This window comes from Equus asinus, chromosome 3 (assembly GCF_041296235.1).
Source record: "Equus asinus isolate D_3611 breed Donkey chromosome 3, EquAss-T2T_v2, whole genome shotgun sequence".
NCBI lineage: Eukaryota > Metazoa > Chordata > Mammalia > Perissodactyla > Equidae > Equus > Equus asinus.
In genome coordinates this window covers 144355202-144382948 of record NC_091792.1, presented here as the reverse complement: position 1 = coordinate 144382948, position 27747 = coordinate 144355202, and the positions used below count along the sequence as shown (strand labels likewise).

Here is a 27747-nt window from a genome sequence, read left to right as displayed (position 1 = left end):
TGAGGGGTCCTGGGGGCAGGCGTGGGTAGGTGGGTGGGGTGGCTTTCACTCCAGTACTGGAACAAAGAAAGCTCTAAGGCTAACATTTGGAAGACTTAGAGATGCACAGGAATAGTGAGCAGTGAAGGAATAAAGTCTGCTATACTGTGTTTTCAAGTAATTTTGAAAAATTTGAAAACGATATCATTCATAAAAACATTAAGGAATTTATTTGGCTAGCTATGTCTCAAGCTGCGTTCCCCAGAAGCAGCCCAGGTCACTTCTGTATCACTTAGCACCAACCAGCAGGCTCCTGTAGAATGAGTTCTCTCTCTCCACTAACAACCCGCACGAGCTATCCTGCTGCTCCTCTGGGAACTCTTTAACAGACTGTCCTAGCCCATATGCCCTGATGGCTGCAGGACCAGCTCTTCTGCTCCTGTATCGTGCTGGGTCCTGGGATATCTGGGGTTTTACTTCTTGTCTGGGAAAGAGGTCTCAGATGCCCTTTCCCCTTGAATCCAGAACCTTGTTGGTTTTATATGGTCTTTTTCCCTGTTCCCCGCTCAACCTGGGTGAAGATGGGGAGGCAAAGACACAGCCCCTTCTTGGGGACCCACCAGTACATAAGCTCTTTCTACACTCCCTCTACCCCTCCACTTAGCCCAGAGAAAATGTATCTGGGGGAGAAAGAAGTTTCTCTTTTGTATGTTATCTTTTTCCAAATCTCTTTTCTATGTTTGGGCTAGAACTTTAGGAATTCAATGGCCAAAAACTGAGCCCATTCTCCAGAGACAGAGTGATTAGGAAATAGGCAAAGGAAATAAATACACATCAGTTAAGACATTAAAATGCTATGTCATTGTCATAGGCTGAATTTGTGTCCCCTTCAAAATTCCTATGTTGAAGTCCTAACCCCCAGTGCCTCAAAACGCGACCATACTTGGAGATAGAGTCTTCAAACAGGTTACTAAGTTAAAATAAGGTCACATGGGTGGGCCTTCATCCAGTATGACTGGTATCCTTATAAGAAGAGGAGATTAGGATACAGGCATGTAGACAAGGAAGATCACGTGAGGACAAAGGGAGAAGATGGCCAATTCACAGCAAGGAGAAAGAGGCATGAAACAGATCTTTTTCTCACGGCCCTCAGAAAAAAAACAACCCTGCTGGTGTCTTGGTCTTGAACTTCTAGCCTCCAGAACTGTGAGGAAATAAATTTCTTATTTAAGCCACCCAATCTGAGGTATTTTTTTATGACAGCCCTGCAAACTAATACAACCATTATATGCACATAGAGTATGTCTGACACATAGCCCAAGACAAAGTCCTAAAGTCTCCACAGAGTCTTGCAAAAGAAGCCATGGATATTATAGATGGATATTATGAATAAGATGAGAAGAGCATTACAGCAATGAAAATCATAGAAGAGTATACACTACAGCTGACAGACAAAAAGGAAGGAAGAGAGATTCTCTGGATTCAGTTACAGGAAGAGGTCAGTGGTGCATGGAGGCAGAATGGGTTAGTAAGTTAGGTAACCAGGTAGAGAGGGAAAATGAGAAGAGCTATGCAAACAGCAGAAAGTATGAATCAAGAGATTATTTAAGGAATTGGTACAGAAATCACCAAATCTATAAAGGCTTTAGCTTGAAAATTAGTAAATCAAATCAGAGAACTGAAACACAGTAGAAACTATCAATATGAGAAAGATGGTGCCGGGCTCTAGGGGAAGGAGAGCTCCCGGCCCCTTTGCACACCTCCCCCTGCACCAATACTCAGGAGGATGAATGGGGCTGCATTCTTCTAGGGAAGGTCCGAGAAGACATTAATCAGCCTTTAGCAGTGAACTCCCAGCAAGAGAGTCAAGCAACTGGCTTGGGATCTCTGGTCTATCTTGTGCCCTAAAAGTTAAGTAAAACAAAGGCCAGGGGCATTTCCATGACAGGCAGGCCCCTCATATACGCACACACATATATGTACATGGACACACACAAATATATAAATCTACGGCCCTACAAAAGAGAGAAGTGGTGTTCTGGGATTCAGGTATAAACAGGCCCCTGGCTAAAAACAATCATAGCAGCAACTTAATATCACCTAATATGTTTGTGGCAACCTAATGTTTCTAACATATATAGGGGTTTATCATCAATAAATGACTGAAAATAGGCCAAAGTGTAGTAATTCATACCACAGCATAGGACATGAGCTATACTGTCTATACTTTTTATGGCGTACCTGAACATCCATAGCAGTCCTAGGAGCCAATAAAACGTGTTTGTGTTAAAACGTGTTTCTAAACACAACAGACATCATTTGTAACCCGGGAGTGCCTGTCCTCCTTCCTTTGGAAAGGGAGGCTCCAGTGGTCCTTCGATTATTAACCAAGCACCTATTCAATGCCTGACAATGTGCCTCATGCTGAGCGTGTCTGTCAACCACGGTGACTTCTCCTACAAAGAACAGAAAACTAAATGGGAAGGTACTGCCTCACACAACTATGACAGTCCAGAGGAATCGTGCTTCAGCGAGGTCCTGCCAGCTTCCCCTCTGCTGACCACGACAGACCCTACTCCACTCTCTTCAGCATGTTGGCTCTGGCCCAAGATGGTAGCAGGACAGTCTCTAGACCACAAGTACAACCATCCTTTCTGATGATGGTGAGGAAATTCCTTTCCCAAAAAGCCCAAGCAAACCTTGACTCAATTAAACTGGGTCAAATGTCCATTCCTGAACCAATGACCATGGAATGTGTGTGAAAGACTGCCTTTAGCCTAGTCAGGCCTGGAGCTGAGTTGGGGCCAGTATCCTCTGAAGCACATGGACTACGTGTTACATGACAGGAATACTTGAAAAACCTGATAATTAAGCACTGCTGTGCCAAGAATATGTTGTACATGTGTGTGTGTGTGTGTACACACCTATGTATTCACGTGTATATATGCATACATAAACATGAATGTGTTGCTACATATATATGTAAGTACATATATATAACCCAACTTAAAGACATCTGATCTAAATGAAAAGAACTTTGGATGGTATACGCTTAAACAACACATCAGTGATGCAAGCAACAAAGTCCTCTGGAAGTTCAATTTCAGGAGAAGTCACTAGATGAAATGTCAAGAAAAGGCTACATAGAGAAGTAGAGAAAGTGAAGCAGAGGAAAGAGAACTAAGAAAAAGAGGAAGGATTGTTATTCAACATAAATGCAGACGTTCACAGTGTGCCTGCGTTATATGTTTGAAATGTTATCCTAAATGTATGAATAATACGGGAATTTGAAAGATGATCCTAAAATAGCATTCAGAATACAAGCAAATTAAATATCCACTGTCTAAAATTCACCAAGGCAAGAAAATAAGTGCTACTCGTAACATATCTGATTATAAGCAAAACCAGACCTAATTGCTAAGCAAAACAAAATTATCACATTCAAAGGCATCTAAATAAAATACCAAAGTTTGTCCAAAAGTTTCTCTTGGACATGTTTTGTTTTTTTTTTAAATTTTACTTGACTATCTTATAAGGCATATACATTTTACAACAATATCAAAACAGCATGTATGCCTTGAAAGACACTAGTTAGCAAACTACGATCCATGGCCTGTTACTTAGTAAATAAAGTCACATCCACATTGACTCATTTATTTTTTGTCTATTGCTGCTTTCTCACCACAATGGCGGAATTGAGTCACTGTGACACAGACCATATGGTCCACAGAGCCTAAATTATTAACTATCTGGCCTTTACAGAAAGTTTGCTGATCTGTGTTTTAACTAACTTTTTTAAAATTCAATTCTTGAAGTTTTTCATAATAAAATTCTGGGAAAACATTTTTATTTTGAAAAGTTGAGAGTTTAGTAACAGATTTACAAAGAAAATGCATTAAATAAAATAACCATAGGAGATAATAATGAAAGAATACTCACAATCTTTCAAGGAGACTTAACCCGGAAAAGGAGCCATTCTTCAGCTCAGATATTTTATTGTTACTCAGAATCCTAAAAATGACAGGAAAAAAGCATAAGTTGCCTAATAAATCATCATCAAAGTAATTTAGCTCATTATATTTAAACCTATAAGGAATGCTAAGAAGTCATTTTTTACTCAAAGAATTTTTCAGATGCCTGACAAAAAAGGGAGCTTCTTACCCTTTGAGAAAATACCCAAAAAATTTCACTCGCACATCTTGTCACCTCTTAAATCAGTCCCGTCACACTTAACCAAAAAATTTAAAATAAAACAGGAGAGAAGTCAACACCAAATAGCACTAAGTTCAAAATGAGAATAAACAATGGTATGTACATTTACATAATTAACCAAGTTATATAAGTTGAATACTGATTTAAAAATTGGAAACTTCATAGAAAAATGCATAACATGTGCTGTATAAAGTACTGACCTTACAAATAAAGTACTCTCTAGAAATCATTTCAATAATGCTGCACATTATTTGTCATTTAACCATACAGTCACATGCTGCATAATGACATTTCAGTCAATGACAGACCGCGGATTCAATGATGGTGCCATAAGATTAGTACCATGCAGCCTAGATGCATAGTAGGCTCCACCATCTAGGATTGTGTAAGTATGCTCTATGATGTTCGCACAACAACGAAATCACCTAACTATGCATTTCTCAGACTGCATCCCCGTCATTAAGCAACGCATGACTGTATACAAATCGACATGTCTGCAGGTGTGAAAATACATGCTTTTCGCACACACTCACACACAGACAGACACAGGTCGCCATATCACAGTTGTATACCTCATGTATCAGGACAATGTTCTTAAAAAAAATGAACTGAAAACAAAAATTGCTTGAAGTAAGTTATAGCCGAGCCACCTCCACGGCAGGACTTGCCTAAAAGACTGTGGACATGAGCCTGCCTCCTCTCCAGGCTTTGTGACTATGCGCCTTTTGCAGCTAGACTACATAAAGAAGGTGAAAATGCTAAAATTATGTGATTTGGGGGAGTGGGGATACCAAGTAAGGAAAAATGAGAAAACCAAGGCGAAGAGTTAACGGCCCAAGACCACACAAGCAAATGGCAGAACCAGATTAAGAACCTACGCAATCTCCATTCCAAGTCCCACATTATTTAACATACGCCAATGTCGATCAAGAGACACTACTGGCATTTGGGGCAAAAAATTCTCCAAGCATGGTGTTGCACACGTTCAGGGGCAGCCTTCACAGAGGACACGGTTGAGTGGTGCCCCAATTCGCTCTCTGAGACAGACCAACACAGCAATTCTGTGTAGATACAAATGTTAACAGAGAACACTTCCGGGTCATAAGATTTCAGGTATTCATTTTTATTTTGTCTACTTTCATTATTCTAAAAAACACTTTGTTATGTGTATTAAGCAAAAACAGGCATCTGACATTTGATTTTCTGTTGATATAAGTGGAATTTTAAAAAATCCCTGCTCAGGCAGATCAATATTTCAGAGTCTTTTTCGTGGGATGATCAGGAACTTCTCAAGTCAAGCAAACCCAGGTTTGAAGCCCAGCTCTATCACTTAAAGTTACAGTGATCTTGGGCAAGTCACTCCACCTCTCTGTAACGGAGAGACATATCTCATTCATAAAATGGGAAGAATACTATCTACCTCATAAACACTAGAAGGAAATTAGAAAATATATGACACACTCAATGAGTATTCATTAAATTTCAGGTTCTGATCCTTGGTTCTAAGATACACATCTTCCCTCATTTTCATGTTTCTGAAGTCAAGACATATCTTGCAGTCAAAGTATATTACTGGGTAGTATTTTGTCTCTCCCCAAAGCTGTTACTAAAGCAAGGATACGGTTTCAACCATTGGGACCAAGAAAACATGGTGATCAAAAACATTCCAGTTAAAATACAATACCATTTTCTCTAAACAAAATTGCAAAGGTTTTTAGAAGGCAAGCAGGCAGCATGGCAAAGCAAACTTTCACTCACACACAGCCACAAAGGTCGCTGGAACAAGCTTCTCATGCAGCCTGGCAGTGCACACCCAAAGCCACCAACCTTGCTACCCTAACCAGACATCAATCCTGAGCGAACAAGTCACCAAATCTGACAAGAGATATATTCAACAACTTTACTTCAGCATGATTTATAATAGACAAAAATAAGAAACTACCAAAGAGGTCAGTTTATGTAAGAGGATGAGTTAAATAAATTATGGTCCATCCAAACAACAAAATTCTTATGCATCCATTAAAAAATGATTCATTCAAGGGGGCTGGCCCTGTGGCCAAGTGGTTAAAGTTTCAGCAGCCCAGGGTTTGCCAGTTCAGATCTGGGTGTGGACCAACTCTACTCATCAGCCATGCTGTGGCAGCATCCCACATGCTAAGTAGAGGAAGACTGGCACTGATGTTGCGAATCTTCCTCACGAAAAAAAAAAAGATTCTTTCAAAGGGAACTTGATCAAAAAAAGCTTACCATTAGTTAAAAAGCAAACAAAACTGAGACCACTGATTGAGAAGAATCTATGTAGAGACCAAAAAAAAAAAAGACTTGGAAGAAATCCATCAGAATGATCACTCTCAGTGATGAGGTTTCTGCTAGCTTCTCCTTTATTCTTTATAATCTTGTAGTATCTTTTGAAATATCTAGAATATGACTCTTATTTTTAAAATATTTTTTCTCCTGATGATAAATGTAAGAATCTTAATTAAGTGTAACTTGAAATTGAGTTAATTTTGAATATAATTGCATCTTAGAAATAAAAATTGAAGTAAGGAATATTTTATTCATACTTTGAGATTAAAGACAAACTTATTTACTGATATTCAAACATGTCATGTAATGACTGTTTGCAACTTAAGAAGCACTAAAAGTCGTACAAAGAACAAGGATATTGACATCCAGAGTGCAGGATTTTAACTGAAACCCCACCAATAAATCAATGATTTCGTTTTTGATAGTCACTGCATTTTTCTAGGCAGACTTCAATTTCATCATTTTTAAGATGGAAAAACTCAGACCAGAATGATCACCAAGATCTTTTCTAGTTTCTTTTAATTTTCTATAATTATTCATTTTAATGACAAAGCTGACAAACTTTATGACGACCAAGAATTTATAACCAATAAACCAAAAATAAGGAAAACTACACAATCTACCAAGCTCAGTGACATGAGTGTCCCGTCTCTGCATGAAGAATGAAACCCAAACACGGAAGTAGCTTGTGAAAAACTGCCAGGGTGGTGACAGAATTATACTCTCTGTGAATCAGTATTGCTTCCGCAAAAGGATTGTCATTTGCTCAGTCATAAAGGCTTTGGTACAATAAATGATAAATTTTATGGAGGAGAGTAAAAAGACATTTCATCACACTTAAAAAGTTATAACTGTAACCTTAAAAATATAGTTTACAACCTCATGTTAATATATTCAGTCTACACATTACTTGGTGTGCTTAAGGATTTTGTGTGAGAAAACAGGATCAGTAAGAATAAATCCACGCCGCAGACAGCTTTTATACTCAATTTTGAGACGAGGGACTGTGGAACTAGCAAATGCATAATATCATGTATCATTATCAACCTAAAACCCATTCATAATCAATATTTTTGCTGACATCTTTGAAATTTCAACTTTCTAGGCGGTAACTAAATGAAAAATATAAAACTTGACCAAAGTTATAAAGCGTGTATATATTCATTTCTGTTCTACACTAATGATGTTACCACCACATGATCTACAGACAATGCTCAGGAACGCTATTCTGGGCTCATGTCTCTCGAATTTAAACACCATAAGAAGAGTCTGATGTCCTTTGGTATCATTTAGCACAGCACCAAGTCAGTATGTTATTTATGCCAAAACATGAAAAAAGGAGTAAGACTTAATGTAAACATGTTTCTTTAAAAAATCAAAAGTTTATGGAGCAGAAAGAAATAAAAATTAAGTATTACAAGTTCTCAATTGCTTGCTATTGCAAGTCTCAGAACAGAATGCTATTAACAGCACCCACACCCTGAATGGCACAAGACAGAGAGCAATCCTCCTTTTGAGAGGAATTGAAAATATATTTCAAGTGCATCAAATATTCAGATCAAATGTTAGGACTATAATTCTTGAAGTCAACCATTGGAGGGAAAAAACAGATAATCAATCCAATAGGGTTATTGTAGTGGGTTGAATGGTGGTCCTCCAAAAGATGCGTCCATCCAGAATCTGGGAATGTGACCGTAATTAGAAAAGGGGTACTTGGGATGTAACTAAGGATTTCAAGATGAGATCATCGTGGATTAGGGTAGGCCCTACATCCCATGACAAATGTCCTTAGAAGTGGGGGGAAGACTCAGAGAAGGTCATGTGAAATGAAGGCAGACTCAGAAAGAGATAAAAGAGAAAATGGAAGGCAGGCCTAATGAGAAGCCATAATAACTAAAGATTTTTCCAGACATAAGGAAAGGAGCAAATAGGACTACGTTTTAAAATGTACTATATTTTAAAAACCTTTTTGATATTTTTAAACCCATAAGCAACGATAAAAGACAAAAAACAAATATTTACAACTTCTATCAGAAACAATGGACTAATTTCCCAAATATATAAAGAGCTCTTAAAAAAAAAATTCCCAACAGAAAACCCAGCAAAGGACATGAACAGTTAGTTCAAAAAGTAAACATTAATGGATCATAATCATATGAGGGGGTATACAAACTCAATCAAGAGAGAAATGTAAGGGGCTGGCCCCGTGGCCGAGTGGTTAAGTTCGCGTGCTCCGCTGCAGGCGGCCCAGTGTTTCCTTGGTTCGAATCCTGGGCGTGGACATTGCACTGCTCATCAAACCACGCTAAGGCAGCGTCCCACATGCCACAACTAGAAGAACCCACAACGAAGAATACACAACTATGTACCGGGGGGCTTTGGGAGAAAAAGGAAAAGATAAAAAAAAATCTTTAAAAAAAAAAAAAGTTTTTAAAAAAAAAAAAGAGAAATGTAAATTAAAACTAAAACAAGATATCATAAATCACTTATGAGAGTGGGAAAAAATATAATAACATTTTATATTCAGAGGGAAATAGCCACTCATATTTGCTATAAATCAGTACAACCACCAAAGAGGGCAAAGGACAAATGCATATATAATATTTTATCCATTAATGCTCCATCTGGAAATTTATCCTCAAGACTTTCTTGCAGTTTTGAAAACTATATTACATGTTAAATATTATATACAGTCACGCACCACTTTGTGACAGGGATACGTTCTAAGAGATGCGCCGTCAGGCAATTTTATCATTGTGCAAACATCACAGAGCGTACTTACACAAACCTACAGGGCATAGCCTATTGCACACCTAGGCTATATGGTATATATCTTATGAGACCACCATTGAATATGCTATCCATCACTGACTGAAACGTCATTATGCAGCACATGACTGTAATTGTATATTTATATAACAAAATTATTCATTGCACTACTGTCTGTAAAAGCTAATGACAAGATATTTAGGTTGAGTCTAGTAATATGAGATTAAAGTTATCCACTAAATGGGATATCATGTAGATGGGGGGTTGCAGAATGGGGGGAGAGGAAGCTCCTTGGGTATTCACGTAGAAAGATCAAAGATATACTGAGGACTGTCGGCATGCATTTAAATATTAAAAGTTTCCATCCCTTCACATTTCCGATTTGCTCAAGTAATACAAATTGCGATGATACAACTTGCTCCTGTATTAGATTTATCATGTAGAATGCCTGTTATTGCCACATCTTTATCAAGCACAAGAAAAACAGACAATATAGCGAGTCTACACTTTTTTTTTTTTTTTTTTAAAAGATTTTATTATTTCCTTTTTCTCCCCAAAGCCCCCCGGTACATAGTTGTATATTCTTCGTTGTGGATTCTTCTAGTTGTGGTATGTGGGACGCTGCCTCAGCGTGGTTTGATGAGCAGTGCCATGTCCACGCCCAGGATTCGAACCAACGAAACACTGGGCCGCCTGCAGCGGAGCGCGCGAACTTAACCACTCGGCCACGGGGCCAGCCCCGCGAGTGTACACTTTTGAGTTACTAACCTCAATGGGCCCATGGCCTAAACTTCGAGGGCCACCTGTGATAAGCTAAAAACAGGAATGCAAACTTCTCAAAAGTAAATTTTTAGTGCTTCGCTTCATTTACCCCACTAATGAAAACTGGTGTACTCCCATGTTGTTCAAAGTTCTGGTCCATGGGCAGCCAAATCCAGTCCGCCACCTGTTTATACAGCTCACTGACACTAAGAGTGGTTTTTATATTTTTAAATGGTCGAAAGAAAATCAAAAGAATACCATTCCACGATAGATGAAAATTACATGAAATTCAAGTTTCAATGTTCTTAAAGTTTTATCGGAACACAACCATGCCCATTTGCTCACATGTTGTCTATGGCAGCTTCATGCTGTGATGGCAGAATTAAGTATTGTTAACAGACTGGCTAACCAGGAACGCCTAAAATATTTACTATCTGGCCTTCACAGAAAAAGTCTGTCAACTCCTGTTTTAGCATATTCTGTCCTAGTTTACCCTCTGTTTTCAGGCAAATGAAAATCAAGTGCTGATTTCTAAATTAATTCTTCCTAGCACGAAAGAATAAATATCTACTGGATTTCAAAACCCCCCATCAATCTGAATAATCTTTATATTAAAATCATATTTAATTCCACGTGACATCAGCAATTACCTTCATTTTGTTCTAAGAATTTATTAGTTTGTTCACCAATGTGTCCTCCTCTTAAGTAGATGCATTCATTCATTCCTGCAGAAAAAGTGCTGGATGGTGGATGGTATACTTTAGTTCTTATGTGTCAAAGATGTTTTGCCCTCCTTCTGTCACATCATCTTGTTTTAACAGCACTGATCATCTGAAATTACTCTGTTCAGGTATTTGGGTATTTACCATGTCTCCCACGACAAGGGAAAACCTGTAAAGTATACAGATCTTTTCCAACTTGACCATCATCACGTCCCCACAAAAAAGAACATAATGGTGACCATCTGAGGGATTCCATTGTGCCTGCCACTCTTCTCTATGAGGACATACTCAGTCATTCCTCACGAGAACCCTATGATATCAGTACCATTATTTTCTCCAAAACAGTAACAAAATTTTGCAAGTCAAGGTAACTTGCCCAGGTTCACACTCAGACCAAGTGGCTGAGTTAAGACTCAACCAATGTATGACACATCAGTGACTCAGGCAGCTAGGGAGGCGTGCTACTGGGATCTCCCTTCACGAGAGAACTTGCACAGGAGAGCTGTCAGCTGACAGCCTCCAACAGCAGCTGCCTAGAGGATCCCCCTCAGTTTCCAAGCAGAGCCCACCGACTGTGCAGGCAATGCCAGCCAAGGGCTAAGGACAGCAGCGCTAAGAGGGCCCTCCATTCCTGGCCAGGACAGGCTCCCCAGTGGTCAATCTCTGCACCAGAGCTTCCTGTTGGCCTGGTCGAGACTTTCTCGTTGCTGCACTGTGTCTGAGGCCTGTCCCACCCAATCGTCCTTCCTTGCCCCTCTCCTTTCACAGATCCTAGACCTGCACCCCCGTCTGCAGGCTTCCCATGCCCACAACTGCTTTGTCTCCCTTTATTTTTCATAGTTATTTCCCCCCATGAACATCCTGCACTTCTAACCCCACCCTGGCCAGTGCTTCCCAGAGGAGCCAGCTGACAAGAGGCCCACAATATCAGTTCAATAAATGAATGAAATAAAAATGTGGCTGGGTTTAAGGTTCTGTGTTCAAAGATCCCTTACTCAGGAATTAAGGACACAGCATCTATAATGTACAGGCATCCAGCAACACAGATGAGAAGCACAAATCTCAGTCCCGCTCTCATTCCTTCTTCTCTCTGAGGCTTACGGAAATTTTTTTGGGGGGGCGGGGGGGGGAATCAAAAATTCTACCAAAACTTCTAGATTTCTTCTTTTAATATTGCAATGAAAGTGTCCTAAGATACTTTTCCCCCACATTTTAACTCTTTTAAAATTAGGACCACCTTAAAACTGCTATCAAAAGAAATTTCCAGGGCTGGCCCCGTGGCCGAGTGGTTAAGTTCGTGCTCCGCTGCAGGTGGCCCAGTGTTTCGTTGGTTCGAATCCTGGGCGTGGACATTGCACTGCTCATCAAACCACGCTAAGGCAGCGTCCCACATGCCACAACTAGAAGGACCCACAATGAAGAATATACAACTATGTACCGGGGGCCTTTGGGGAGAAAAAGGAAAAAAAGAAAATCTTTAAAATTTAAAAAAAAGAAAAAAAAAGAAATTTCCAGCTGCTAGGAAAAGGAATAGGTCATGAAGTTAACAGTGGTTGTCATTGTTGGCACATACACAAACCGTGGTTGAATTTTAAGTCTGGATCCTTAATTATGGCTTAATGTTTATACATGAAGGTTTCACTATGATACGGCACTGAAATAAAAAGTTGCGTAATAGAAGATTGCATATCATATGGCAGTCAGCGTAATTAAAGGCAGTAGAAATGTTAAATCTCTCAGAAGTTAACCTTCAGGAGAGGCTGGTAGGATCCATTCACATGTCATGGAGAACCATCACTCAAGCGGCTCACATCTCAAGCTGCCAGTTCATTTGTAAAGGAAGCAGTTAAACTCCCGTAATACATGATTAAATTATATTTGGAAGAAAAATAAAAAACTTGTAAAATTAACCAAGTAAAAGGTACAAACAAAACCGTAATATTCTTCATAGATATCTAAATTATATTATCAAAACTAAAGACGCAAAAGAAAAACTCAAGATCACTTTTATAAAAAAAAGCTCAGTGGGTTATGGCATATGCATCATACTGTCAAATGATTTAAAATATATTTATCATAGAGACATAGGAAGAAAAAACTGATAAAGGGGGAAAACGCTATCAATAGCAAAATCTGGTAAGTCTGGGTAAAAAACCTAGGAGGGTTCTACCCATTATTCTCTTAACATTCATGCAAGTTTGAAATTATTTTCAAATAAAGCGTAAAAAGCTTTGTGTTCAAATGACACCATGCATAACAAGAATGGTCAAGTGATTCAGAAGAAGTCTAAACGAGAGGCTGGAGTGGTATTTGAACGAAGTGCTGAAGAAGTGGTATTTCATGGTGTGTGAAAAGAAATAGACACTTTTACAGAAACCCGCTGTCTCTCAGCTCCCGCACTGAAACGCTGTTTGGAAACAGACATCTGACTGCTGATGGCATCTTAGAACCAAAGAAACACAGGCTGCTTTTTTCTTCTCCTCTGGATACCACCTCTCTTAGACCTATGCTCCACATCCCTTAATTCTGCTTCATAATTCTCATCTTAAACCTTTTGCTTTGAAATTTGGAAGAAATCCTCTGCTCAATTTTCCAGCCCACTAGTTTTCTAAGTCCCCAGTGGCTCCCATTGTGCACCTGAGCCCACCTACTGCCCCAACCCCCCGTTCTAACATTTCAATCTCACTGCAAACTTCTCAGAACTCCTTTTCTCCAACAGTTCCTTTCCCATGGACGTTGTGGCTTTATGGGTTTGCTGTTCTCTTGCCTCTGAGACTAGGAATCAAATTTCCTGTATTAACTTTTCCTCAATCATTCTGTGATTTCCTGCCAAATGTCTGATGATCTTTGGTTGCTTGTTCATATTTACAAATGGGGGTGTGGACTGATGAGGAGTCCTTACTGCAGAGGATCCTCACACATAAAAATAATGGTGAACAGATAAGAAAGGGAGATGGGAACAAATGTGCCTTTATTTCAAGGTTCAGAAGACTCACATCCTTGGAAAGTGGGGACACAAAACAAACCTGGTGTCCCCGACAACTTCACTTTCTGGCTACAGTCACCCACTGGTATTCTGCCTTGGCAAGTCTCCCAGTTTGTTTAAAACTAAGCTAACCAGCTTTCTCCCAGAGGCAAACCCTGTAGCACCAAGCCCTCTGAGCCAAACTCACTGAAAGCGGAACCAGAACAGCTGTTTCAGGGTCATTAATTCCTGGCCAAGCTCTCTCCTTACCCACTTTTGCCACTCCCTACAGTTTTGATTCTTGGGCATCTTCCAAGATCCTGTTAAGAAAATTCATTTTTCTAGTTATTCCCTCTCTAGTCTCTATTGGGTTGTAAGTTCCTGTCCTGTGTAGTTTCACCATCAACCTGATCCCACCTGTTTTATTTATTCCACAACATTCTCAATGCTTCTGGACCTTTCCCATTCTTCAGCCCCATTTAGTTATGGGTCTGTTCATATTTTTGTGTTTTTATGTTCTTCTATCATTTTCAACAGAATTTTGCAAGCAAAGGAGCAAAAAGTAGACAAGTGTGATGCAATGTACATCCACTTAGGAGGTCAGTCGTAAGGGGTTCTTTTCCTAAAAGTAGAGGTCTCCTTCCTCTCCAGCCTTCTCTCTGGATGCTAAAAGATTCGGGGGCAGGCTTGTTTCCAGCCCATCCCCCGCCCCCTTCAGGCAGGGAGGCTAACATTTCCCTTTGCAAATTCGCCAAAACCCACAGAAATATCTCAACCACCTTTTCACTTAACAGAGTGATTACTTCTAATCACAAGGTGCCTGTTAAAACAGAAAACCTGATACGTCAACCGAAGTTAAAGCCCCAGTTCCCTGTAAAACAGTCAGGTGTCGCTGAGCACACCCATTCTTAAGTGCCACAGTCATCCTGCTCCAACCTCCAACTGCCGAATGCAAAGCAAGGGAGTTAGACGCTGGGCCTGCTGGCAGGAAGGTGTGGTTCTGTCCTCTGACCTGGTAATTCTTACCAATTGTTTGTTTGAGGTCACTTTTCTAGTCTCTGACCTGCCCCAATAATTACTGAGCATGAGATACAATATCAGAGGGTAGATTCTGGATTACGAAAGACCTGAATTTGAATCGTAACTCCAGGATGTGGCTTCAAGACTTTGGACGAGTTCCTCAACCTCTCAGTCACTCAATGCCTTATCTGTAAGGCATCCTGGGCATTTCTAAAAGAAAATATAGGTCTTTGGTGAATGTGTGACATAGCACTTAAGGTAGGCCCTTACCACAACTTGGTAGGGTCCAAGCAGCTGGACAACATCACAACTAGAAAATGGTAAAGTTGAGACCTCGAGGTTTCCATTCCTAAGTATCTACTGGTGAGCAAAATGCCAGGCCACTCACTGTGTTGCTTTTTGACAAACTGACACCTGCTCCAACACAGCACTTTCTCCAAACCACTCACTCACAGCACTGAGGTTTGGGAATATCTTTTTCTACTTGTTTTTTCCTATGTTAACGTATTGTGAAAATAAACGAAACCAACTTAAACCCATAACTTCACAGATACTGTTTAAAGTAAGTATTTAAAAATGAGTCAAATCAAAATTGAGAATATTTTATAAATAAGAGTCCAAGTGGTCTACAATGACCAATTAAGATGGTGGCACACACATGTCTGAAGCTGGGAAGCATTACTCATTTCCCAAACAAGAGAGCCACAGAGCAGAACACGAGTTTGAAAAAATAAGCTCTCAAGGCCCTCTCTGACCAAAGGCATTCACAAAACACTATCTGCTAAATCAAGTCCCCTCCTCAGAGAGTCACAGCGTTCACTCTCATTCTGAATTGAACATACCTGAATTTGTTTAGTTGTGCATTCCTCAAAGTATTTAACCAAGAAACTCTACGTGGTAACAATACAATGGCCTGTCAAACCCACTGTGCAGAAAGCTGAGCGTCACTGGTTAGCAGCCTGGGAACTCAAAGTGTGGTAGCTGAAAGCAGAGGCTGTGGGGCAGGATGCCTGGGTCTTCTCAGTATTATAAACTGTCAAGAGATCCCCTCTCTGACCTTCAGTGTGGGAATCCATAAATGGGGATAATTATTGTGCTGATTTGTTTAGAGCAGGGGTCAGCAAACTCTGTCGCACAAACTATTATTATACATAAAGTTTTGCTGGTACACAGCCACATTCACTCATTCGTGAGCTCTTGTGGCGAACTGAGTAGTTACAACAGAGACTGGATGGGCTGCATACCTAAAATATTTAGTATCCAGGCCTTTACAGAAACAGTTTGCTCACTCCTGGTGTACAGCACTGGTTCCCAACTCTGCTACATATCAAAATCATTTAAGGAGCTTTAAAAAGAATGCCAAAGCCTACACACATATACACCCCCCAATTAACTCAATTTTAGGGCACAGGGATCCGACATCACTTAACTCCCCAGGTGGGCCCTGCTAGCCCATGGCTGACGCTCCCAGCATGCGCGAGCTCACCAGGCCCCCAGAGCAGCAAGGGGTTTGACCTGAACGCAACCGTGAAGCGGACCATGGAGAGACCAAGGAAACCGTGACCACTTTGGAGAAGCCAGAGCCAGAGTGAACAAGGGAACAATCCAGAAGTCTGCTTCTAATGACACGGAACTATGAGAGGGAACATAAGGTAGGTAGTACTACACAAAAATAAATAAGGAGGGAGACAGAGGGAAGGAGAGATGGAGAGGAGACAACCTAGGAGATGTGATAGCAGCATATAAAATTAAAATTTTTTGGAAAAACATGACTTGACTTTTTAAATTCAGTAAATAATGACAGTCATGACTAGGAAGCAAATCATGAAGAAGACTGAAGTATATGCAAATAACAGGAGCTTCAGGGGGGCAAAATTAAAGAAATAAAAGGAAATGTCTCCAGTGAAAGCAGATGCGAGGTTTCCAGGGGCTGGGGGAGGAGGGAACAGGGAGTCACTCTTCAATGGGAACACAGTGTATGCTGGGGATGATGAAAGGTTTGGGGTAGAGACAGTGATGATGTTTACGCAACACTGTGAATGTCTTTAATGCCACTGAATTGTGCACTTACAAATAGTTAAAATGATAAATATGCATATTTTACCAAAGTAAAAGAGAGTAATGTGAAATAAAGATTTGTACATAAACCAAAAAAAAAGAAAAGGAGATGTCTCCAGTTTGAAGAAAGACTCGTAAAGACTAACCATATGCCAGGCAAACCAGTGGAAAAAAAAGATATACATCTAGGCATATTCTGGTAAAATTTCTGAATTCTGCGATACAAAAAGATCCTCTAAGTTTTCAAACAGACATGAAAACGTGGGTGTTTCTATTATTTGGTTTTAATATCTTTTCTGTGGGGTTCATGAACTGAGGGAGAGTTCAGCACACAGTCACGCACCACATAATGACGTTTCAGTCGACGAGAGACTGCGTAGGCCATAGTGATCCCATAAGATCAGTACCACACGGCCTAGATGTGTAACAGGCTATACCATGTAGGTTTGTGTAAGTACACTCTATGATGTTTCAACTATGATGAAATCGCCTATCAACTCATTTCTCAGAACGGATCCCCATCATTAAGCAATGCACAACTGAGCTTTGTCTTCTTCAAGCTGTACACAACAGAAATTTCAACTTCAATCTCTGCAAGGTGAATGATTATTTCAAATGAGACAGCAAGTCAAAGATATCAACAGTTAACATACAATTACAGGGTGACAATATAATCTGTCATCAGACTCCTAAGAATAAAAGAAGGTGCCTTTCACAATTACACTAAGACAACAAGTGTGTCAACCTGAGCACATGGTCATCTTTTAATTACTCAAATGGTTCGTTAACCTTTCAAGTTTCCAGGCATTTTTATCAAAGACTTGACTTTCCTTTTTAAGGATCGTTTTTTGTTATAATTATTTCAGATTCTTTATTCTGAAAGAATTGAAGTTTCATAAATTAAGAGGAAATAATCTATTTTTCTGTTAGCATTAAACAGTACATTTATCTGAAATTAAACAGCATTTGGTTAAGAAAAACTAAAGCACTTTTTATGCTGGACTAGGTATCTTTCAAAAATGCCTAAAAATGAAAAACTGTTTGTTAAATAGCACTTCATCTTATGAACACATCAGCTCCAAAGAAAAGGGAGCTCATTTTTCAAGGTGTCTGTACATCATAAAGAACACTGGACCTTAATATTTATGAATACAATAAAAATTTATTTGGCATTTTAATCAAATGGAGAGTTTTCTAGTGGGCCATTCTGAGCTTCTTCTAGGATTCTGAGTGTATTGATTTTTAAGCTGAAGCTCTTGATGATGGACCTACTACTCATTAACTGAGAATATATCTGAACACCTACTGTGTGCTGGGAGTGACTAAGTATAACTAAGTATACAGAAATAGACCTCAAGGACTAACATCACACACGAATTTAGTGAGAAATGCTACAAGAGGGATGCATAACTTATGGAAAAAGAACAGAGTTTAAATGTTACTAATCATTTGAATGATTAGGGGAAATGTTTCTGAACTATGTTGTTAAAAAAAATAGAAGAAATTCAAAGGGCAGACATGGAAGGGGAAAATCCTTTTAAACGGAGATAACCTCTCAAAGGTCTATATTAGTTATCTATTGCTGCACAACAAATTACTGCAAACTGAGTGCTTTAAATCAACACTCATTTATTGGCACACAGTTCTGCAGGTCAGAGGTCCAGGCACGGGGTGAGTGGTTCCCCAGCTCAGGTGGAACTGGCTGCAGAGAACCTGGACACCAGTGGTGAGGATGCACCTGAATTAATGAAGGGGCGGAGGATCAGTATAACAGGCAGTCAGAGACACACACACACAGGCAGACAGACACTCTGGAGGTCTTGCTGAAAACATGCAGGAAAAAAGATGGAAAACAGTGTAGGCTAAAGTAGAGAAGCCCTTTCTGCCTGTAGGCAGTACCGAGAGCCATGAGCACAAGGTCCAGATCTCAATCATAAATTTTGTTTAAATGTAAGGCTGATAAAATTCACGAGACAAGTTCTAAAACTCTAGAGCAGAGGTCAACAAACTTTTTCTGTAAAGTGCCAAATAGTAAACATTTTAGGCTTTGTTGGCTAAGAGGCAAAATTAAGGATGTTAGGTTGGTACTTACAACGAGAGAGAAAACACATTCCCACAATTTTTTGACAAAACTCAAAGTACAATAATACTTGAGGATAATTTCTTTGTAACGCTTGACAAAGACTCACTCCTTGACCAGACCTCAGTGAGGGTCCTCTGAGCCCTCTTCTCGACTAGACCTCAACCTCGGGCTTCCACGTCTGTCCTTGCAGAGTCCAGTTTTAGCAAGAACTCTGCTAAGTAAGTTTAGAGAGAATCCTCCCATCCTTGATATCTGATCCCCGTTCAATGTCTGATCAAATTCATCTCCCACCATTCCCCAGGTGATGTCTCATCATCCTGTCCCACGTTCAGCAAAAACCCCCCCACCCCTACCCTTGAGGTCTCCTCTTAGCAACTGTCCATCCACTGATTCCCCACAACCTGCGTCTTGGCTGTAAATCCCCACTTGTTTTTGTCGTATTAGGAATTGAGCCTAACCTCCTGCCACATATCGCAATAGTCTTACATCTATCACAACAGACTTGAATAAAGTCTTCCTTACTGCTTTAACAAGCGTCAGAATACTTTTTTAACATACCGGCCAACTAATAAGAAGAATGGATTTTTTTTTGTTGACACTTCACTTAATTGGGGTTCCCAATCATGAAATCAACTGCAAATGTAAAAAGCCATTCTTAGCTCACAGGCTGTAGAAAAACAGGTGGCAGCCCAGATGTGGCCACCAGTGGGCCGTAGTTTGTTGATCCTTGTTATTGGGAATGCAGTTTGGAAGTAAAACAGCTAAGAAACTCCAATACATAGATTCCCTCCAAAGCATTTCCCACGTGACAGCTTCGAAATAACACTGGAGAACGCATTCCTGTCTGGAGAGGGAATGTAGGAATGCAGAATTAGCCTCACATGAAAAGGCACATTAAAAAAGAAAGGTTACCCCATCCAGCCCTTTAGTTCCCTCTTATTTCCTTGAGACTAGTTTCATTAAAAAAGAGAAAAGCAGAAATGGGAAGATTTGAAGCAACAGAAACCCATCAGGTGTATGACTCTAAGCCCAGCTGGAGCTTCTAATAAAGTTCAGCAGTGATTTTCAAACTTGACTGAGATCCAGTTTTCATCAAATAATTCAATATACATATACACTGGATATTATTCATTCATGTATTCAACTAGAAAGATTTATGGAGTGTGACTGATAGCATTCAAGATGCTGGGGAAAATGGAGAACAAGAAAAGCCCTGCCCTCTGGGAGGTTACATACTGGCAGCTGGGGGTAGACAAAATATGCAAAACGGGGAATACGGGGAATATGGCAGCTGGTGAAAAGTTCTTCTGGGAAAATAACACAAGAAACAGGGATACGGAGATGTAGCTGGGGTGGAGTTACCATTTTAAAGAGTGTGGTAAACGACATTCTCACCGAAAAGATGGCTTTTTTTAATGAATTTTAATACGGTAGCAGTGGGTATACACTATAACAAATTAGAAAATACAGACTAGCAAAAATGAGGAAATAAAATTATATACCACTACCTAGAGATTACCAGCTTAATAAATCTCATTCCCAATTGTTGTCATCCACATATACTTACAAGTGTGTCTTCTGTTCACACATATACATAGCATTTTGTTACCAGCTTTTTTCAGCTATGGAGCTCCACCTCTCCACTTCACTATATTTTCATCTAACACCAAAGCTATAATCAAATTTCTAATTATCTTTAAAAAAAAATCCTTTACAGATGGTTTGTCCAAACCAGCATCCAAAACTACACAGTATCTTGATTACGTCCCTTGCGACAGGATGGCACAGACCAACACCCCTTTTTTGTTGGGAAACAAATACTGAACAGTCTGGGAGATTCTTTGTGGCGCTGTTTTGACAGTTCCTCTGCCCACCCCCCACCCCACTTCCTACAGACTGGCATCAGAACCAAAATGAGGGTTCCCAACCTTTTTGCACCCCAGACTACTATGGCATTCTGGTGAAATATAAAGACCTCTTCTGAGAATAACCTTTTATAATGTATAAAATAAAATATGTAATCAAAGTATTTTCAAAATTTGATGTAATTATAGATCTGTTTCCTTATTACCATATTAACAAGTCTGGCAGTAGATCTCATAATGACTAATTTTGAAATAGTAGTGAGCATAAATATTTCAATCATCTAAAAATGGGACGTCACACAAAAAGATCTGATTTCTACTGATAATAAAGTCATAGGTGCTGCTATTTTTACAGTAGCGTTGTCAACATCTGTAAATTGAAGGAACTGCTGAACTTCAATTAGAGGTTAAATGACAGATTTTTATTCTCCTAAGTCCATGGACCTCTATATTCTAACCACAGAACCCTTAGACCTTAGATGCCTTGATAAGGACCCCTGGCCTAAAGATGGATTTCAGTTAAGCAGAAAACAGCACAGGAGATGCTGTATACTTGAGGTTGCAATCATGGCGGAAGGCACATCAAGTGGCCCATCCTTAGTGATGGCAAGACTCATCACTGTATTAGGACAGTCTGGTCTCTGCACTGTAGGGTCGTGATTTCCTCTATCAATAAGTAAGCAATTTATTTTAATATTTTCACACTCATCTAATGACCAGTTACCCTACCATTCATCTCATGGTTTTAATCTCTACTTGAATAAATAATTTCACAAGAGTTTGCGAGTCAATGTTTTTCTGATTCTATCATGCCTTCCACATTCAGCAGCAGCATTCTGCAGTAAATCAGAGCTTTTCATCATAATTAGGACTATTTGGTCACTATAAAATACAGTCCCTACTAGGAAGGCAAAATATCTAATGCTTTTCCTTTATTTATCAATTTTCAAAGTAAGGAGTCTTTTATTTTTTAAAGATTGGCACCTGAGCTAACAATTTTTTTTTCTCCTCTTCTCCTCAAAGCCTCCCAGTACACAGTTGTATATTTTAGTTATGGGTCCTTCTAGTTGTGGCATATGGGACACTGCCTCAGCGTGGCCTGATGAGCGGTGCCACGTCCACGCCCAGGATCTGAACCAGTGAAACCCTGGGCCACCAAGCAGCAAACTTAATCACTGGGCCACAGGGCCGGCCCCAGGAGTCATTTTAACAATGACCTCAAATGGTGACAAATAAGTACTTTTTCAACTTGAGTGTCATTACTGTTTCCATGTGTTTTGATCCACCACACAACTTCTGATGTCACAACTTTGGGAGTCCCTTCCAGCTGATCTCAATAACCCCACTGGTCTTTAAAAGCTTCCTTAGTTTTTTTTTTTAAAAGTCACTAAGATTTTCCAGTTTCACTCTGTATCTTCCCTGAATTTTGTTTATTTCTCTAGGGAGTTTTGGTTTCTATCCAAAGGAAACAGTGTTAAAGGCCACGATCTAGGCACTAGGGGTAACCCAACACAAATAGATGACACCACTTCTAAGGAAATTTTCAGTGAACAAAACTAGAAAGAATGCATTGGAAAGTGGGTGATAATATGTATTTTTTTATTGTGGCAAAAAATATGTAACATAAAATTTACCATTTTAACCATTTTTAAGTCTACAATTCAGCAGCATTAAATACACTCACAATGTTGTGCAGCCATCACCACTATCCATTTCCGGAACTTTTGCATCCTTCCAGACAGAAATTCTGTACCAGTTAAATAATAAGTTCCCATTTCCCCCCTTCCCAGCCCCTGGTAACCTTCATTCTACTTTCTGTCTCTATAAATGGACCTATCTAGGCATCTCATATCAGCAGAATCATACAATATGTGTTCTTTGGAGTCTGGCTTATTGCACCTGGCATACTGTCTTCAAGATTCATCCATGTTGTAATATGTGCCAGAATTTCATTCTTCTTTCTGGCTGAATAATATTCCATTGCATATATTTTTAAAGCATGAGTTCATATTGATAGTTTCAATTCTAGCATTAGTGTTTTCACTCAAGCACTTTGATTATATAATTGCATACATTCTCTTCATTCCTAACATCATTTGTATAATTCAGTGCATTTCCAAATGGGGTCCTGGGACCAGTAGTATCCATATCGCCTAGGAATTAGAAATGCCAATTTTCAGGCAACACCCCAGATCTACTGAGTTAAGACTCTGGGAGAGGGTGAGCAGTCTGTTTTAACAAGCCCTTCAGAGGATTCTGATGTGCTTCCAAGTTTGAGAACCTCTTGAATAACATATGCTATATCCTACAATAAAGAAAATGACTACAAACATTACCCTAAACAAAACTACTAAATTTACTGAAAATAAACTGCGTGAAGTTTAAAACGTTTTTTTTTTAGTTTTGTTAGAACACTAAACAATTAGTTAACAGTCAAAATACTAAATTCTAAATAAATCTCTGTGTAGGTGTTTGTTTCATTTCAATTTAAAGGACTGTTCCTACTTATTTTTTAAGTAGATAATGTTTTTATGTGAGTCAAAGGTAAAACCATATAGAAAAGGAACCAACTCATTAATTCTGAAAATGGATAGACTAATCTTGTTCTCCCTGGACAAAGTGACCCCAAGGAAACCAAGTAATTGATCAGGGGGAAATTTCTAGAAGTATTCAAGCTAAAAAGTGAATAAGGAATGATTAAATTAGAGTATCATCATTTTGCAAACACCAATAATATAATCAATTTAAGCAATAATATCAAAGGCTGCTAAACATTATTAAAAAAGATATTATGTACCCTATAATGTTAGTATGCACAGCACCTATGACGTATACTTGCCAAAGTCACACTCGAATCTGGTTAGTGCAAAGTGGTACCTCATAATTTTAATTTGCATTTCTCACCTTGAATTTGTGTTCCCTTCCTGTGAAGGTCTGGAAATGTCCTTTGACCATTATAACACACTGCTTTTATGTAAGTATGAGCTCTGGAGTCAAATAACCTAGCTCAGATCCTGGTTCCATCACTCGCTGCCTGGGTGACATCAGGGAAATTAATAAGCTTCTATGCCTCACTTCCTCGGGCACAAAAGAGGGATCATAATAATGAGGACCTCATTCGGGAACTGTGAGAATTAATTAAGACAACACTTAAAACTCTTAGGACAGGATCTGGCACACTCTGCAAACATTACCTCTCATTACTGGCCCGTATTTCCAATGTATCATCTGTCTTTTCTGACTAATTTGTAGGCGTTCTTAATATGTAGGAGCCAGAATTTTTCCCCAATATAATCTCCCAACAATCCTTAGGCAGCTGGTCCAATGCTGGGAACCATTCTCTATTAAGATACTTGGAGAGCACACTTTGGAAAGTATGACTGAGGAGAGAAATCAGTATTTTTGACAAGGGTAGAGCTTACTACCAAGTACAGAATCTAAATAATTCTATGGGTAAGAAATCTCTTGAGACCTTCTGTAAGTTTAGATGGTTGAGCCACTCCTTTAAAGTAGCTGTTGAAACTGTCTCAAATAGTGAAGAGCTCTGATATGTACAGAAAGCCACATGATCCGAACATTATAAAACCAAAGAAGCAATCTAGTCCTTAGAGTTTTGGCTTCCAGGGCCATTGGCAAACAGTGGCACATGTGCCACTCACCCACCCCGTCCCCCTGTCCCCAGTCAGCTGCAGATCATGAGCTAGTCCCAGCACTTTCCTGCGAGGCTTTCACAACACTCCTGATGGTTACTCGCAACTCACCGGTGCAGACATTCAAGAAATCTGCTCGCCATGTTGATTCTAATACAGAAGCTACACCATAGGCAACCTCGAGCCCAAATGTCCTTTTAAAACTGGTGGAGGGATCATGACCAGAAACTGGCCTGTCCACTTAGAGGGACTGAGCTAAGTGCAGAGGGTCAACAAGGAACCTCTGTGAAAGAGAATCCGCCAGAACACTGACATCGAAGGATTCATCCTAAATATGTGGTAATACAGGCAAAGCTATAAAGGGTGGGGGAGCATGTAGGCAAGAAAAATAATCGTGTGATACAGAATCTGCAGGATGTCCATAAAGTCTGAAAATAAAAGGAAAAAATACACGTGTCTGTGTGTATAAAGTCTGGAAATAAAAGGAAAAGGGGGCGGGGAGGTGTGTGTGTACGAAGTCATGAAGGGCATCTTCACTATGCTAAAAAAAAAAAAGTCTACGTTCCGAACTACAGACACCCTGTACATTCCTTTGGTACTCAGAAATTCAGACGAGCACACTGGTCAACTCGCTGAGCTTTAAAACCTTGTTGAGGTTTAAAAATCTATATTCCTGTGACAGAGGAAGGAATAGGGATATGCAAAGAGACAACCAAAGTTCAGCGCTAAGAGAGCTTGTGAAGTGTTCACATCTTAAAGACAGGAACTCGGACAAAAAAAAAAGCCAGTTAACAGAATGTGAGCACAAGGTCCCAATGCTGGGATTAGCCTTAAGGAACGAGGGCAGGTCTCAGCCGTAAGTGACAGGCAATCAGTGCTAAGAGTGGTAAGAAATGGCAGGCAAAGCTCAGGAACCATGCAGGCCAGAGGCTAAGAACTAAACAATCCAACACCTGCCCCCCAAGAAAACAGCCCCGGCACGCACTTACTATTATAATGCCATGAATCAGTCCTAGTCAAACAATTGAGCTCCATTAAATGTGCATGCAAAGTCTGCAGATTATTAAAAATATCTCAGTAATCCTGTCAGGTTTGGTTTGGTTTGATGGGATATATAAAATCATAGAATTTTAGCAGCTTAAGAGACTTAAGGATAATCTAGTTCAAAACCTCATTTTACTATCCAGGAAAGTGAGGGCCAGAAAAATTATAATTTGCTAAGGGTCACAATTCTACTTGGCGGCAAAGCCAACACGAGGCCCCGGATACACTCCGTCTCATTGCTGTTTGCTCTGTATCCTCCTTTCTGGTCGCCTTTATCAAAGAAGGGACAGGAATTCCGATCCCTGCTTACCCAGCACAGTTTTAACATGCAGATGTAAACCCTCCCTAAAAAGTAACTTAGAGGGTTATAAATTCTTTTCACTTCAGATGGAGACCTACGAAAAATGCAACTACCCTCCCTATGATGTTGTTATGTCCTTCATCTTAACATGGCAGCCAAGTTTGAGATAGGGTCATCTATTACTCCAGGATAAAATTTTCCATCTCACTAGCGCAGATAAGAAAAGGACTGATTACTTAATAACTGATAATACAACACTGCAGTCCTACGTAAGACTACCCCGGGTCATTCCCACAACCACTTGATCATAGGAGAACGGGATGTCAAAATTCTTTCCTTCAATGGTTAGTTACCCGTCATAATCCGTACTAGGTGAGAGCTCTCAGTTACTGTTTTCCCATCAGTCAGCCACCTCTAAGGAAATGGTTCAAAGTAAACAAATCTCCTGTATCTTTTGTTTCACAAAGATTTACCCCCAACCCTACACTGCCAAAGTGGGCATTTAGATTGTGTGTGACTTTTATGGACGTAACAATCCTGAGAATTACAGGCCTAGAGGTCACAGTCCTGGGCCAGAAGTCTCAAGTGTAACTCGAGAGGATCAACTTCCTGTCCATGCTTAGTTGACAAACCTGTAAGATGGGGACAACACCACCCTCACAAAGTTGTTTTAATGATTGAGATGTCCTATGTGAAGTACTTGGCACAGTACCTAGCACACGATAAATATCTGAATGTTGGCTGTCATTAGAACTTTTAAATCAGTTAAGAGTGCTTATATATAAAGCTAGTTCTGAAGGCCAAAGACCTCTGTAGACACCTGAACTTTCTCTAGTCATGGTTTTTCCAGGTATGTAATTACTAAACTGGTTTTAGGGGAAAGTCAAACTAGCATCAGAAAGAAACAGTTTTCAACCATGTAATTCAATCACGGACCCTTGAAGGTTTACTTCAAACCAAGAAGCAGCTGGTCTATCAAATTAACTTCATCAGAAGGCTAAGAAGCGTCTTCTGAATCCCATTCTCTTGCAAGAGAAAATGAGAAGGAGAAGATGGAGATCTTTGGATTGACTTTCCTATCCTGCAACATGCCAACAGAAAAATAAAGGCATCGATGAAATAAACTCAGATTCGGAATAAAATACAGCCACGAAGGCTTACATAGTTTCGCAGACTAGCAGAACATCAAAGAAATTAAAAAAGAGCAAGAGAGAATCTTAATGAGCTACGTTCTGTTCACCTTCCAGAAATACTTTTCCAGGCACAAAGGGAGCTGTTATTCACTGACGGCAGGTCCTAGGGCTCTCTACACCTTCCTTTCCATTTAAAAGCTGCCGTCAGGGCCAGCCCTGTCGCTGAGTGGTTAGGTTTGCCAGCTCCGCTTCGGCGGCCCAGGGTTTCCCTGGTTCAAATCCTGGGCGCAGACCTAGCACTACTCATCAAGCCAAGCTGATGCGGCGTCCCACATGCCGCAACCAAAAGGACCCACAACTAAAAATATACAACAACACACCAGGGGCCTTTGGGGAGAAGAAGGAAAAATAAAATCTTAAAAGCTGGGGCCGGCCCGGTGGTGCAGCAGTTAAGTGCACACGTTCTGCTTCGGCGGCCCAGGGTCCACCGGTTTGGATCCCCGGTGCAGACATGGCACCGAGTGGCAAGCCATGCTGTGACAGGTGTCCCACATATAAAGTAGAGGAAGATGGGCATGGATGTTAGCTCAGGGCCAGTCTTCCTCAGCAAAAAGAGGAGGATTGGCAGTAGTGAGCTCAGGGCTAATCTTTTAAAAAAAATTTAAATTAAAAGCTGCCACCACCTACTCTCACTCGACGTACTAAGACTTATTAATGTAGAAGGTCTCCATAATTCCCCCTCTTATCTTTGCCGCACACAGTGACAAGAGGACACTGGCAATTTAAAAGGTTTTACAATCACTAAAATGGGAAAGGATGGAAACACTACAAAGGAACCTGAGAACATTACAAAGTTTAAAAAAGGGAAAGTCTGACA

General features: G+C 39.9%; 1 protein-coding gene across 1 annotated transcript in view; it reads right to left on the bottom strand.

The window, feature by feature from the left end:
* Positions 1 to 27747, bottom strand: part of ADGRA3 (adhesion G protein-coupled receptor A3) — a 127161-nt gene that overhangs the window by 87257 nt on the left and 12157 nt on the right. Inside the window, exon 2 of the mRNA XM_014838837.3 lies at positions 3919 to 3990. Coding sequence (XP_014694323.2) covers positions 3919 to 3990 — 72 coding nt within the window. The remainder of the gene's footprint in view (positions 1 to 3918; positions 3991 to 27747) is intronic.